The 14,117-nt window shown below is 31.8% G+C and overlaps 1 protein-coding gene across 3 annotated transcripts; it reads right to left on the bottom strand.

Moving 5' to 3' along the window:
• Positions 1-4,870: 4,870 nt before the first annotated feature.
• LOC108333172 (basic leucine zipper 24) lies at positions 4,871-6,822 on the bottom strand. Of its 3 annotated transcripts, none has more exons than XM_052870508.1 (2): positions 6,559-6,822; positions 4,871-5,964 (listed from the first exon to the last, which is right to left on the bottom strand). In XM_052870508.1, exon 2 carries the CDS (start codon positions 5,953-5,955, stop codon positions 5,176-5,178), a length of 780 nt encoding a protein of 259 aa, XP_052726468.1. In that variant the 5' UTR covers positions 5,956-5,964; positions 6,559-6,822; the 3' UTR covers positions 4,871-5,175. The 3 variants fall into 3 exon arrangements, with proteins under 3 accessions (XP_052726468.1, XP_052726465.1, XP_052726467.1); XM_052870505.1 differs by having other exon boundaries at positions 4,871-6,014; positions 6,559-6,821; XM_052870507.1 differs by lacking the exon at positions 6,559-6,822 and adding an exon at positions 6,147-6,552 and having other exon boundaries at positions 4,871-6,014.
• Between the last annotated feature and the right edge of the window lie 7,295 nt (positions 6,823-14,117).

A 14,117-nucleotide genomic window follows, 5' to 3' on the forward strand; every position in this document is an offset into this window, starting at 1 on the left:
ATGCACTCGAGTATACAAAGCATGACCTCCCTATTGTTGCGAGTTGGATACTGTGAACAAAATCTTATAAAAGATGCTCAACTCTTTATTGAAATATGCGAGGAATGTTAGAAGTTTGACCCTGAACTCTCTAAGAACTACATGTCATAGTTATCTCCTTAGTCAACCTAATTCATGAAATTTTAAAGAAGACAAAGATACGAGAAGAAACCACCAAGAATAAAGCATTTTAGTGGTTAACTTGAACCAAAATGGAAAGTCAACTCATCTCAACTAAAATGGAAACTTGAACCAAATTATAGGATATCAAATTGTAGTTTTCCTACAAAAACGAGCTTATGTTATGTTAAACTAAGAATTGTAATTTATACTAAAAGAATTTTCAATTAATAATATAAATCTAAGTTTCTTTTTCATTGAATACACTATTAACAATTTATCAAACATAAACGTAGGAGATTAGATTCTCAATTATTAGAATCATAATAAAATTAAATCAGTACAACTTGTGAAGACGAAAACAAAACAACAACAAAAGTAAATTCAAATAGATCAATTATTCATTTAGATTCAAGATCATTAATATAACATTTTTTACTAATATATCATTAATCAACCTAGACAAAATTTCTATGATAAATAACTCTAAGTTTAATTGAATTACGTACACTTATATAAGAGTTTAGAAAATTGTGTTTTAGAATTGATAGTGTTTAAAATTGAGACAAAGTTTAGAAAATTGTGTTTTAGAATTGATAGTGTTTAAAATTGTGAGACTAAATTATTTTTAATATTAATAGTTTAAAGTATAAATGAGTTTCATTATTTAAAAATACACATTCTCCATAAAAACCTTCCTCCTAGATCTCTCTCCCTTCTCTCTAGGTTTTTCTCACCTTATGTTCATTTGTTTGAAGTTCGGAGACGCTTGAGTGATCCTTGGGACGAGCTCTCCACTTCTGTTCGATCAGTTTCTTCAATAGAGTAAGTTGGTTCTCTGTTCCTTTTATTGGTTTGTTTGTTCTTCCTTTGCATGTGACCTTTTTTAGCTCACATGTAGTGTTTGAATTTTATTTACTAGTCTTTGTTGATCAATGGTCCTAATGATGTGTCTTGTTCTTTGTAAGACAATATCGCCTAGAGAAACTAGATTGTCTAGCAACTCGAGTTTTAAAGTTTAATATACAACACTAAAGCTCACACATGCTTAAATGTTCTCTTAACGTAAGAACATTATATGCATGAACATATTGTACCTTTGTCTGTTTTTCTTTTTCTCTTTTTATCTGTGAAGATAATGACAATACCAAGCTTTATTCAAAAGCCCTACATATGGATCAGAAAGACGTTGACAGATAGAAAGACATTCCTAGAATGTTTTCTTAAAGTTTTATGTACTGTTATTGTCGTACAAGCTCTCACTGCTAAAGCAATGCTGCTCTTTCCAAGATGTAGAAAAGTACAAATCTTCGTACCAAAAGCCACCTACTCTCAAGCGTACAAATCTTCCCAAGAGTAACTAATCTTTATTGAAAATGACTATAAAAGGAGGACTTGCTGAAGAGAATATAAAAAGAACAATTAGCTATCATTGAACTCTTACGTTGTTAATAACTTTCAAAGCTTACATCGCCTAGTCTGTTCTATCAACAAGAAAAAGTCTTTCAAGTTATCAAGTTTCATTGTATTGAATTTACCCTATCTCTGAGAGTTATTTGAATCTGTACTTGTACTTAAAACACTGATTATCTTTGTATATTCAGAAGTGAATTAAAACACTGATTGTCTTTATATATTCAGAAGTGAATTAAAACACTTGTAATGTTTAACTCAGTTGAGTTAAACGATATAGACTATTGTCTACGATTGATACTAGGATCGGTTAACCTTAAACTAGTTAGGTTGACTACAAGAACCATAAGTGATTCATAATACTTGTCTGTTAGGTGTGGGTTATACTAGTTGTAATCTTGTTAAAGATTAGTAGAATCCCTTAAAAGGTCTTAAGGAAGACTAGACATAGATAAGGCTGAGTGAACAAATATAAAAATACTTGTGTTATTATTTCTCCTATTAAAAACGTTTTCCTAAACGCTTATTTGAAAACACAAGCATCTAACAACTATTGCAGTTTGTCTAACACTCAGAGTAGTTATTAAACATTGTTTTGTGAAACAAATTTGAAACACTATTCAAACACCTCCCCCCCTCCCCTTTTAGTGTTTCCCTATATTTTAGATCATTTTTGTGTTGTTCATAGGGGTAGATAGAACTTCATATGCGTCTGGAGGTGTTTTTAGGGTTTTTGAACAGTTTGGCCTCTCTTTTTGGTAAGGAAAGCTAATTACATCGCTTTTAACTGATAGATACCTTGTAATTTCTAATTGTGTGCATGTATGATATTTTGTTTGTGTGATTAAGATGTTTAATGAAATATGATATGTAGAGTTGAGTTAGGATTTAATTTGGCTTACATGAATTGTATTTTGAAATTGGGTTTGTTGTCTAGTTGATATTATAATTTAGATGAATTGGGTCACTAAGTAATGTACAATCTGATAGTTGGTATGTTTTGGCATTTGTGATTGTTTTTGGACTAAGTTGTAGGACTGAGATAACATAAATCTGCAAAAATGATGTTCTTCAAAATTATGTAGACTCACTAGGCGAGAATATACTTGCTATGCGAAGCCAAAGTTAAAGAGCTACTAACTTGGTTGTCGCTAAGCGAGAGTATACTCGCTGAGCGAGAAAATACTCGCTAGTAGAAGTCAAAGTCATCGAGTTACTAACTTGATAGTTGTTGAACGAGAATACACTCGTTGGGCAAAGCCAAAGTTGGGTGAGACAAGTCTTGTTGAGCAACTTTTGTGAGAGTATAAGCTTGTGAGTTCTAGTGATAATCTCATTGGGCGAGCTATTTGGTCGCTTGGCGAGTGTGCTCTGAGACACTACTTGTTGAGCGAGTAAATATTCTCGTGAAATTAACAAAGAATAACTCTATTTATATGTTCTTTTCTGATATGTTTAATGTGCAATTTTGTAAATGTTAAAATGATGGTTGGTTTATGATGTTAATCTTATAATGGTTGGTACTAATCCAAGGAGGATTAGTTGTGGTTACAATAGTTTACGTATTGATATATGGATTCAATATTGGAAGTTATTTTGTTGCTCTAATAATGATCTAATCTCAAGTAGAGAAGGGTGAAGTATGTGATGAGAAGAGAAGGAGGTCCAAGTATAGGGCCTTTTCCTTGCCTAAAGATGTTAATGGACTAACCTTGTGTGTGGTATGGTGAAACCCATTGACAATGATTCTATAGAGCAGTAGAGACCATCACAAGTGCATAACTCGCTAGAGTTTTATATCAATACATGTATCTGGATCGTCGAGTCTAATATGAGTCTTTGTATGTGATATGGTTGTTGTTATGAATGATTTATATTTGATAATATATTTATACATGTTTTATTATTACTTTTTTTGCACATTAGCTCATCATTTATTTTGTATTGTTTTTTTTGCGTGTTCTCTTTGTTTGCAATGATCACCTTAATAATATGAACAGGTGATGTAACCGTTGATTTAATGCAGGACAAGAGTGATACAATAATATAGTTTTAGAGTGATTTGTATAATGTTTTTTTTAAAGAAAACTCTGGTTCTATTAATTTAGTTATATAATTATCTATGTGTAGTACATACTTATATTGATGACTATTTATACATGTTCTATTATTACTTTTTTTGCACATTAGCTCATCATTTATTTTGTATTGTTTTTTTTGCGTGTTCTCTTTGTTTGCAATGATCACCTTAATAATATGAACAGATGATGTAACCGTTGATTTAATGCAGGACAAGAGTGATACAATAATATAGTTTTAGAGTGATTTGTATAATGTTTTTTTTAAAGAAAACTCTGGTTCTGTTAATTTAGTTATATAATTATCTATGTGTAGTACATACTTATATTGATGACTATAATATAATAGTTATATGTTAGTCTTTTCTGCTTAATAATTATCATATATATATATATATATATATAATGTATTTAGTAGTTTTACACTATTAAATAAAATGCTACAACTTCAATAGTTTTTCTTAACATAAATAAACTATTAAGATTCGCTTTTCATTAATAAATTAATTCAAAAAGTTCGAACATTGGATGCTACTATTGTTTAAACCAATATGAGAAAATGGTCAAGTATGTTAGGAATTTTACTATTCACCACACTCTACAGTAGAATGGAATGAAGTCGTCGAAAGGTTGGAGACAACAAACAGCATGATGTCGCACTCTAGTTTGGATAGACACCACTAGTGTGAGATTGTAAACACATAGTGCCATCTAGTGAATAATAAGTTGAATTCAACTTTCTTTAGTTCTTATAACGTATCCAAGAACATAATGATATCGAGGCAAACCAATAAACATTATCCCAATTTTCTTAAGAATGATCTATGAACAGTAAAATGTCTAATCTTATTCTTTGAAGTTAAAAACATATAAGAGAACATCCATTTACACATTAAATTAATTAACTTGCAACCTAATATTTCGAGGCTTATCTTTAGAATATGCTGGAGGTTAAGAAATTGCTACTCTTGAAGGTAGAATTTGGTAACATTCATTTTTCTTATTTCCAATCATATGATGCATACGTGAACTCAACATACATGTCTTTCATACCAGTCATTCAGTTATAATCCATGGTTCAGAAGATTGAAAAAGGATAAAACTGAACTATGAATTTTCTCAAATGAAAAAATCCACATGATGAGTGGCTTATACAGCAGCCAATCCTAATAAATCCAATATCTAATGTTTACATCATTAAATATAGGAAAAAATATTAGTTTTTAATAGCAAAATTAAATTTGAAGTACTATTTTATTTAGCAATATAAACTTAATACACAACAAAATCTGTTTATCAAGAAGTAGAACACTTACTTTATGTGTGCTAGCATACATATTGTACAAATCTCTAAATATACATTGCCTATATATATACATATCCTATAGATTGCAGAATGCAAACTTCATGACTCACTTTATGATGTAAGAAACAAACCTTTTAGGTAACACTAACTAAATGTACATCATCTTACCTAGTATCAGTGACAGCAATTGAGAAGAAAGACATTTATGAGGCTAAACCATCACTCTTGAGATGCAGATGACAAGAAGTTATCCACTGTCTCAACAGTTTGTCCTTCAGTACTGGTCAAGTTATTTGCATCAACATGACAATCTACAATTTCAGGTTGGCAGTTTCCTTCCCATGGACTCACGGACTTTCCATATGCACAGATGTTGACCTGGGATGATGATCCTGCATGTGGATGAAAGCATGGCAACTTGTTCTGACACTGAAGGCCATATGTCCTTGCAGTAGAAAGCAAACCAGCATCCCCTTCTTTCAGAATGTAAGAGTTACACTGCTTCTGAAAGGGGAAAGCACCCAATTCACTGTCTATTTTCCCCTTTAGGTGTGCCAAAATGCTCCTCAACCTTGCCAATTCTGCTTCAAGAAGTGCCTGCCCTTGTAGTTTTCTCGCTAGTTGCTGATTCACCAAACGCAATTTCTTAACTTCCTCCTCCAAGTATGCTGTGTGTGCCTTCTTCTTCTCCCTATACTTCCTAACTGCTTCTCGGTTGCCAGAAGGCCTTTTTGATTTGGAGTTGGTGTGCTCCTTGTGGTCATCATCTTCAGGTTCAAAAATTTGGGTGTGAGTGTGATAGCATGTGTGTGTGTGAGCAGCATCAGGGCCAGGTGGGTTGCAAGTGTGAGTGTGGGTGCATGTTCTGCTGCTACTCCTACATAATTCAGGAACTGTGTTCACTGATGCTGAAGCCTGAAAACTGCTAGATGACTCTGGATTCAAAAATAGAACATTATTTGAAAGCTTATCAGAAAGCTCAGCATTTCCATCATCCATGTGTTCTTTCTGCACCCCAAACGAATAAACAGCAGCAGTCTCTCAACAAAATGGTGCGTCTGCAACATCCATTTGAAATTAACTACCACTATGACATGAAAATGAAATAGAACACAGAAAACCTTCCCAATATATTATGTAAAACAGACGCACACAGACTTAATATGGAATATATGCAAAGAAGCATATACCTAGAACAAAAAACAGTCAAAGAATTCATTTTTGAGGGGTCCTGATCAAGGAATATATATCTGACTAAACAATTGCCCAGGAATGATGTCGAATAGTATTCTCCTCAAATTTAGATGTTGGGGTGACAAAGATTCCCAAAGAAGCTTATTTGAGCAAAGTAAAGACTACCCAGTTGGATTCTCTTCCCAATAATACAGCACTGAGCATAAAGGAAAAACCTTTTTAAAATTGAAGTGAGATGGAAGAGGAGAGAGAATCTAAGGTGTAGTGGAGGCAAGATGGCATGGCACAGAATAACACTAGCCAAAAAACTTGATGAAGAGTCATATGGAAGAGCCAATAAAGGAACAAGAGTGTGCTTTCTTTGTGTTAGAAATTAGAGATGAAAGATTAGAGATTGGATTGAATTACCTGGCCCTTGGTGGCACCAGAAGCATGACTGTTTGTTTTATTATATGTAACTTTCAAGATTCGTTCTTGGTAGGATTCAGGCCATGGAAAAGGGTGAGCCTCTGAGAAGTCTATGCGTTGCTCCAGATTGTTCTTTAGCCTTAATTTGCGTGTTAAGGGTAAGTGAGAGGATTGTATTGTGAGGTACAAGAAGTGGAACTATTCTTCCACTCACAAGCATGACTCATGACGATGGGACCTCCTTGTAGACATTTTCTCTTTCTGAGAGGGGCAATTTACATGTTATCTACATAATATATGCTACATAATATTTATTACACATTCATCTTTTTTTTATGCTTTTAATAAGATAATATTCAAATTTTTAAATTTTTCTAATAAATAATTTCTTTTATATGCTCTGTTTTATTTAAAATATTGTATTATCTAAGACTAAAATTATAATAACAATAATAATAAAATTAAAATTAAAATACTTTTCATGAAAAAAGAGGTAAGTGTCCTGTTATGAAAAATATAAATAAATAACATTTATCACGAATTTTAAAAGAGGTAAATGCAATTTCTATGTACACTCTCACAAAATATATATATATATATATATATATATATATATATATATATATATATATATATATATATATATTATACTTATAAATTCTAAGTTTTAAGGTTAAAAGTATTTTAATAATTTTCATTCTCAAAATTAAAAAAAAATAAATCCCAAACCCTTACTCACATATCTCATTCGTCTCAACCCTTTCTCTTTCATCTCTCTCACTCCAACATTTTCTCTGTCATCCCTACTCTAGCCACAATTGAAAAAATTAGAAACACAATTTGCCTTGTAAAGAGTTCAGTCATTGACATATTCACCTTCAAGCAAAGGTTCATGATCTCTTCAATTTCACCATCTTGACTAACTTCTCTAATTTTATCATCTGCATATGTTGAATCATCATCTCTAAAAAAAACCTTCCAGGCCAAATTACAAATTCCTTCGGATCTCATTATGCTTGTGAAAATTAGATAAATTATATACGACAAAACTTATAAAATGAAAACTCATTATAAAATCATTTTTTGTAAGAAATTGTTTAACAACGAGTGTTTCTGATTTTTTCCAGACCAATTATCAATTCCTTTTATGTCATTACGCTTCTGAAAATTAGATAAAATTAGATAAGACAAAAATTATAAAATGAAAACTTATTATAAAATTATTTTTTTAAGAAATTGTTTAACAATGAGTATTTCTGATTTTTTCAGGTCAATTACCAATTCCTTTATGTTTGTGAAAATTGGATAAAATTATATAAGACAAAAAATATAAAATGAAAACTCATTATAAAATACCCTTAACCTTAAAACTTAGAATCCATGATACATAAGGGTATTTTTGTCTACTAAAACCCGGTACACATTGCTAAAATGTACCAACTGAAAAATAGACGTACGCGCGTTAGCAAACCCCTATATATATATATATATATATATATATATATATATATATATATATATATATATATATATATATATATATATATATAACGGTCTCCCTACTTCTTCATGCACCGACCGGAACCGTTCTGTCTCCATGCTCCATCGCTTACCGAACGGTCTCCCCGCACCACTGGACTAGACAATCCTCAGACAAGGCCGACTGAGCGGCTGATTATTAGATCGACCGCCCACCTACCAGGCCGACCAGTCACCTAGGCCGAGCCAACCACATGGTTATATTATAAACGATAATGACTCATTAAGCCCCTAATGAAGGTTAAGGTGCGATTGAGCCATCATTAGGCCGACAAAAGGTAAAAGCCCATCCCAACTAAGTATAAATAAAGGTCTCAGGTATGACTTTAGACATGATGCACTATATACATGCATTACTTACCGCTCGATTACATTACTAACTTGAGCGTCAGAGTGCCTTTGACAGGTGCCCGCCCGGCTTGGAAAAGGAGGTCGACGACCACCTAGAGTGCATGGAGAAACGTCCGATCGGTCTTCAACCTAGTGCATGGGCAGCGTCCGTCCGCCCGCTTGGAGCAAAGCCCGCACGGTCTTCAACCTGGAGCGTTTCGAACAGAGTTCGTCCGTCCGGTCTTCAACGTCCATCCAGTCTTAAGTACAACCGGGAATGTTTTAGCAAGGGAGCTCCAAACCCTACCAAAACAATATATATATATATATATATATATATATATATATATATATATATATATATATATATATTTGTTTAGTTTTTTTTTTAATTTAAAATTGATTTTTGGATAAATTATAATTTTAGCTCCTATCTTATAAAAATACTAAATTTTAATTACTAATTTTTATCCTATAATTTTAATTCCTTAATTTTTAATAGTTTTAGTATTTGGAGTCGAAGGTATTAAATAAAAAAATATTTTTGCATACCTTAAATATATTAATTAGTGATGTTAAAATGGGTCATCCAACTCGACTCTCGGTCTACCACATATTGGTTACTTAGTGAACCAACAAAACCTAGTTCACTTACAAGTTTTTTGTTTGATTCCAAAAAAATATAACAATTTTTTTCTAATTCAAATATAAATAAATTTAAGTCCAAAATGATATTAAACTTCATAGACAATTAAAAAAATATAATACAATTCAAAATCATCTTAAACTCCAAATACAATCTAAAATCAAGCACAAAAAGCAAAATAAATAAGTATCTAACATTCATAATTTTTGTGTCACTTATCCATTTATAATATTAGAGTCTTCAATGGAAAAGTCCACAATATTTTGCTCTCTTACTAAAACACAAAGTAATAATTAGGTGGATTTGTGAGTCAATCCAGGTTACTCAAGTTATTAGTGGGTCGAACTCAAAATTGGCTCATATATGGAAAGTTTAAATTTGAGTGTTTCTCTTACATCACCCCACATTTTTCGAAATGAATTTTGAAATTCGTTGAAGAGTGTTACTTTTGGAATGTGGAAATGTAGGGAGAAATGTAGGGAGAAATGTGGGGGTAATGAAAGGAGAAACACTCTTTAATTATTTTTTTCAACCCAATCTGGCCTAAACTCATAGTGCCCTGGGTTGACTCATGAATTCCAATACGTTTTGACATCACTAATATTCACTAACAATTTTACTTTTAACATTATTATTATCAGTAATAAATGATAATTATTAATATAACAAATTTTACCCTTACAATTTTTTTTTTGTTTTTGAAAAACAAAATATCAGTGGAAAAGTAAAGTGTATGTTGTTTTTGAAAAGTGAATGGATGGATTTGAGGGAATTTTAAAGTAAAGTGTATGTTATTTTTTTAAAGGGATTTAGAGGTGATTGAAAGTGGATTTGGAAATAAAGTTTGTGAAGAATTTGACTAATATAATAGATTAAAAAAATGTTTTAATAGATAAAAAATGAAGATTTATATAATGTCCTTAATGGTAATAGTTGTAACATCTCTTTTAAATAGTATGAAACATTATTAAGGAAACATCACAAAATCAATAAACTAGAACAATTAACTAAGAAGGTATATAAAAATATCGATACAATTATCCAAAAGAACTATAATTCAAATTCATATACATAACTCTAATCAAAACTATTTACTTATTCACAGACAAATTCTAGATTATAACTTAAAAAGAGAACTTTAACTATACTAAGCAACTAAGCATCTACTCTTTCACCTCCTAGAGCCTACTCCAAAGAAACTTCATCTCCCTCTGTTCACACCCATCATGTGATCATTTCAAGTGATAGAATAAACACAATCAAACAACAACATAAGAAGGGTAAGCTAATATTATAAAATAATCAAATCATGCAAGACTATGGCAAGTTGTATACTTGTAGTGGTAGAACAACTGCTCCCCCAAGCTACCACACAAGATTAGTCTGTTAACGACCTATGGACAAAGAACACCAAACCACAGACTAAGATCTCATGCTACTCCTCACCACATAGTTCCCTTCTCTACCTGAGATAGAGTGATTATTGGAGCATCAGGATAACTTCCAATGCTGAGTCCCTACATCAATACATTACTCTACTTGAAACAACCATAAAAAAATTCACCTTAGAAATTCTTTTCAAACCATACTTCAATACACATATAACCCCATGCATAAACCGTCATAATATTCAATATATATTAGCAAACAAAATTTAAAGTATCAATATATCTCCCATCCATAAGAAATAAAAGAAAAGAAAATAAAAACCCAAACTGTTAACCAGGCGCCTAGAGCCAGAACCTTGGCACTTAGTGCCAAACCTATAGTAAGCAAGTGGCGCTCATTACTCAACTACACTGCTCAACGTCCAAAAGTTAGAGAGCTCATTGACTTTGTAGCGCTCAGTTCCCAAAGTGGTGCTCAGTGTCTTGGAGCCCAAGGGCTATCGATTTTGACAACACTAAGCGTCACACAAGACCGCTCAACGCCATACTAGATGACAACAACTTGTTGTAGTGATTTAGATGCACCTTGAACCTATCCAAATGATCAAACTGACTTTCTTGACACTAAGACTAATGCAAAAACATGTTTATGGATGAAATTGAGTACTATATAACTCATTTTTCAGAAACAAAATGCATTAGAATAAACTCAACCACTCAAAACACCTATAACCAATTTTACACATTATAAACCATAAATTTGCAAACTAAGGGTCTAAATAAGATCCAATTGACTTAAAAACAAACCATGAACCTTCATTTTTAACTTATACTTGCTCCTTTAGATTTCACCTATTAAAACCTCTAAAAATTGACCAAAAGCAACTTAAACTCAACCTATTGACTACTTATTAACTCAACATCAAATTCATGGTTATTTGGAGTTTTAGACAAGTTTAAAATGATCTAAAAAACAATTTTCCAACATAAATTTTAGTTCCAAATCACTTTTTAAGAACTTCACCTACCAAAACCTCAATTTAAACCAAAAACCAGCCCAACAACATTCCCTCTTCACTATTATCAATTCTATAACAAATTAGATCTCATATAACTCCAAAATAGCAACATTACAAATTCAACCAAGCATCATTCCACTAACATACACTATAATAATCCTCAATCAACAATTATTCACTCAAATTATAACATATTCAACAAGTATATTGTCATGTTCATCTAGGCACCTCCCGATATTCAAATATATAACTCAAGTGCTAACAATCTTAGAGAGAAGGGAGATGAAGTATAAAGAAAAGGTTTTAGAGAGATGGTAAGTAGTTTAGATAATGAGACGCATTTATAAAATTCTATTTATATCATCAAATTTTTTAACATTAAAATAATTAGTCTCCAAATTTTAAAACACCTATCAATTTTAATACTCTATTTTCTACGTTCTTACATTAGTAATATAAAATAATATTTATGAGTAATGTTTTTTTAAATTATTTGAAATAGTAGAATTGAAAAAATTAACAAATAATTAATACATCATAAAATTTCCTAAAAAGATATATTTTTTTCAATTGTTATATTTTTTCAAATTGAAAAATATATCTTAAAATATCTTTTATCAAATTTAAAATAAATGGAAATTATATTTGCTAAGGCTATGTTCGGCCAAGGGAAAAGAAATAGAAAAAGGAAAGAAGAAAAATATGTGAAAACTAAAATAAAAATAAAGATATTTTATTTAAAGAAATCAAAAATTGAAAAAAAAATATTATATTAATGATGTAATGGTTACAATATAAAAAAATAAAAAATTAAAAACAAAATGATAATTTCATCTATCATTACTTTAAAGCGTAGCATAATTGGAATCGGTTACACATCAAGAGGAATTGGTTCTTTCTTCTTCATCTTCAGTCTCGTCATCTTTTTGGACCACCATGGAAGTTGTATTAACAGCTTAACACCACTTTTGAGAAGCTCAGAGAAATACTCAGCAACTCATAAGCTTGATTCACAGCTGGGAAGGTCTTTCTTTGCAATGTCTGAAATCGGTTACAGTGGCATAAAATCGGTTCCTTCTTTTCAAATTCTCTTCTGTCATGCATGCACATCAACTAAAAACTGAGGATAAAAGTGTGTTTTCATTTAAAATACCCTTAAATAATCACAGATTAGACAAAATGCAAAAATGATTTAAAGCTTTAAACAAAATTCTTCAATATTTAAAGACAAGTCCAAGAAGGGGATAATTGTTCAAGAGAAATGAAAAATAAAAAATGGAAGTGTATACTTATGCAGATTATGTAGGGTCTATCTTGATAGGAAATCCACATCAGGATACTACATGTTCTTGGGTGAAAATTTAGTGACTTGGAGAAAAAAAACAAAATGTTGTTGCAAGGTTTAATGTAGAGGCTAAACTCCAAGCTATGGCAATAAAGATGTGTCAATTGTTATGGATGAGAATTATTCTAAATAATTTAAAATGGCATGTCAAGAACTACGTGATAAAAGTGTAACATCCCAAAAATACAGTAAAAACCATATAATATAATTAATTACATTTAATAATAAACCAGTTCAGTTTTATACTAAACAGACGAGCGATCTTGGCCGAACGGCCTTACATAGCTTTGCCAAAAGTAAACTGTACAAAACTTTAAGGAAACAAGACCGAACGACTTACAAAAGTCAAATTTACCGATCGGTCAAATAACAAAAGGGGAAAGGAAGTGACCGAACGGTCACTTCATAATAAACTACTAACTACAAACCGAACGTCCTACGGTTCGGCCTTTACTTCGACTTCCACTAGGTTCACCTCTTCCAAATTTTCTTCTTCCAGCGCCTCTTCAAGTAGCGCGCTTCCATCTGCTCACATCCACACGGATGATCATTGCAAAACAAGACGGACGTACGACAAGACAACACAAGGAAAATACAGGGTAAGCTTACGTAATTTAATTCAATAAAGTAACATACGTTTATCAATTCAAACACATCAACACTACAAGAAAATAGCTAGTTACCCGCGGATCATTATATACAGATTAGATCGGTATGTAATAAACATATTATATACGGATCTTATATACGGATATTGGGAAATCCATTATATACGAATTTATCCGTATATAATGATAAAAATATTTATATACGGAGGATCCGTATATAATTGCCGTACGTAACGTTGGCGCCTTTGAACTTGAAGCTTTGTAGGGATAGTTCATATTAATATTTGTGTATAAGCTGATTTTAGAAAAAAAACAAATAAAAATTAAACTGAAAGCTCCAAAATTTCCCCCCTCTATCACTCTCGAAAAAAACATATCTTCTCCCTCTTCTCGAACCTCTCCTCGAACCTTCAGTCCACTTCTCCCTCTTCTCGAACCTTCAGTCCACTTCTTCACTGCACTCTCTTCTCCGCTGTCAGTCCACCTCGCCGGCAGTGAGCCTCTGGTTCAGTGAAACCCGCACTCTACGTCACCGCTCGCGATTTGTGTGGATTCAGATTTGATTTGTCGAACACGGTGAGTAATCGAAGCTTTGAGGATTATTTTTGATTTCGTTTTCTCTTTTTGTTGTTTGGAGGTTTGAAATTGTGACTTTGAAAACCCTAGGTTGGTTTCTTCGAAGTG

The sequence above is a fragment of the Vigna angularis genome, chromosome 11 (assembly GCF_016808095.1).
Source record: "Vigna angularis cultivar LongXiaoDou No.4 chromosome 11, ASM1680809v1, whole genome shotgun sequence".
NCBI lineage: Eukaryota > Viridiplantae > Streptophyta > Magnoliopsida > Fabales > Fabaceae > Vigna > Vigna angularis.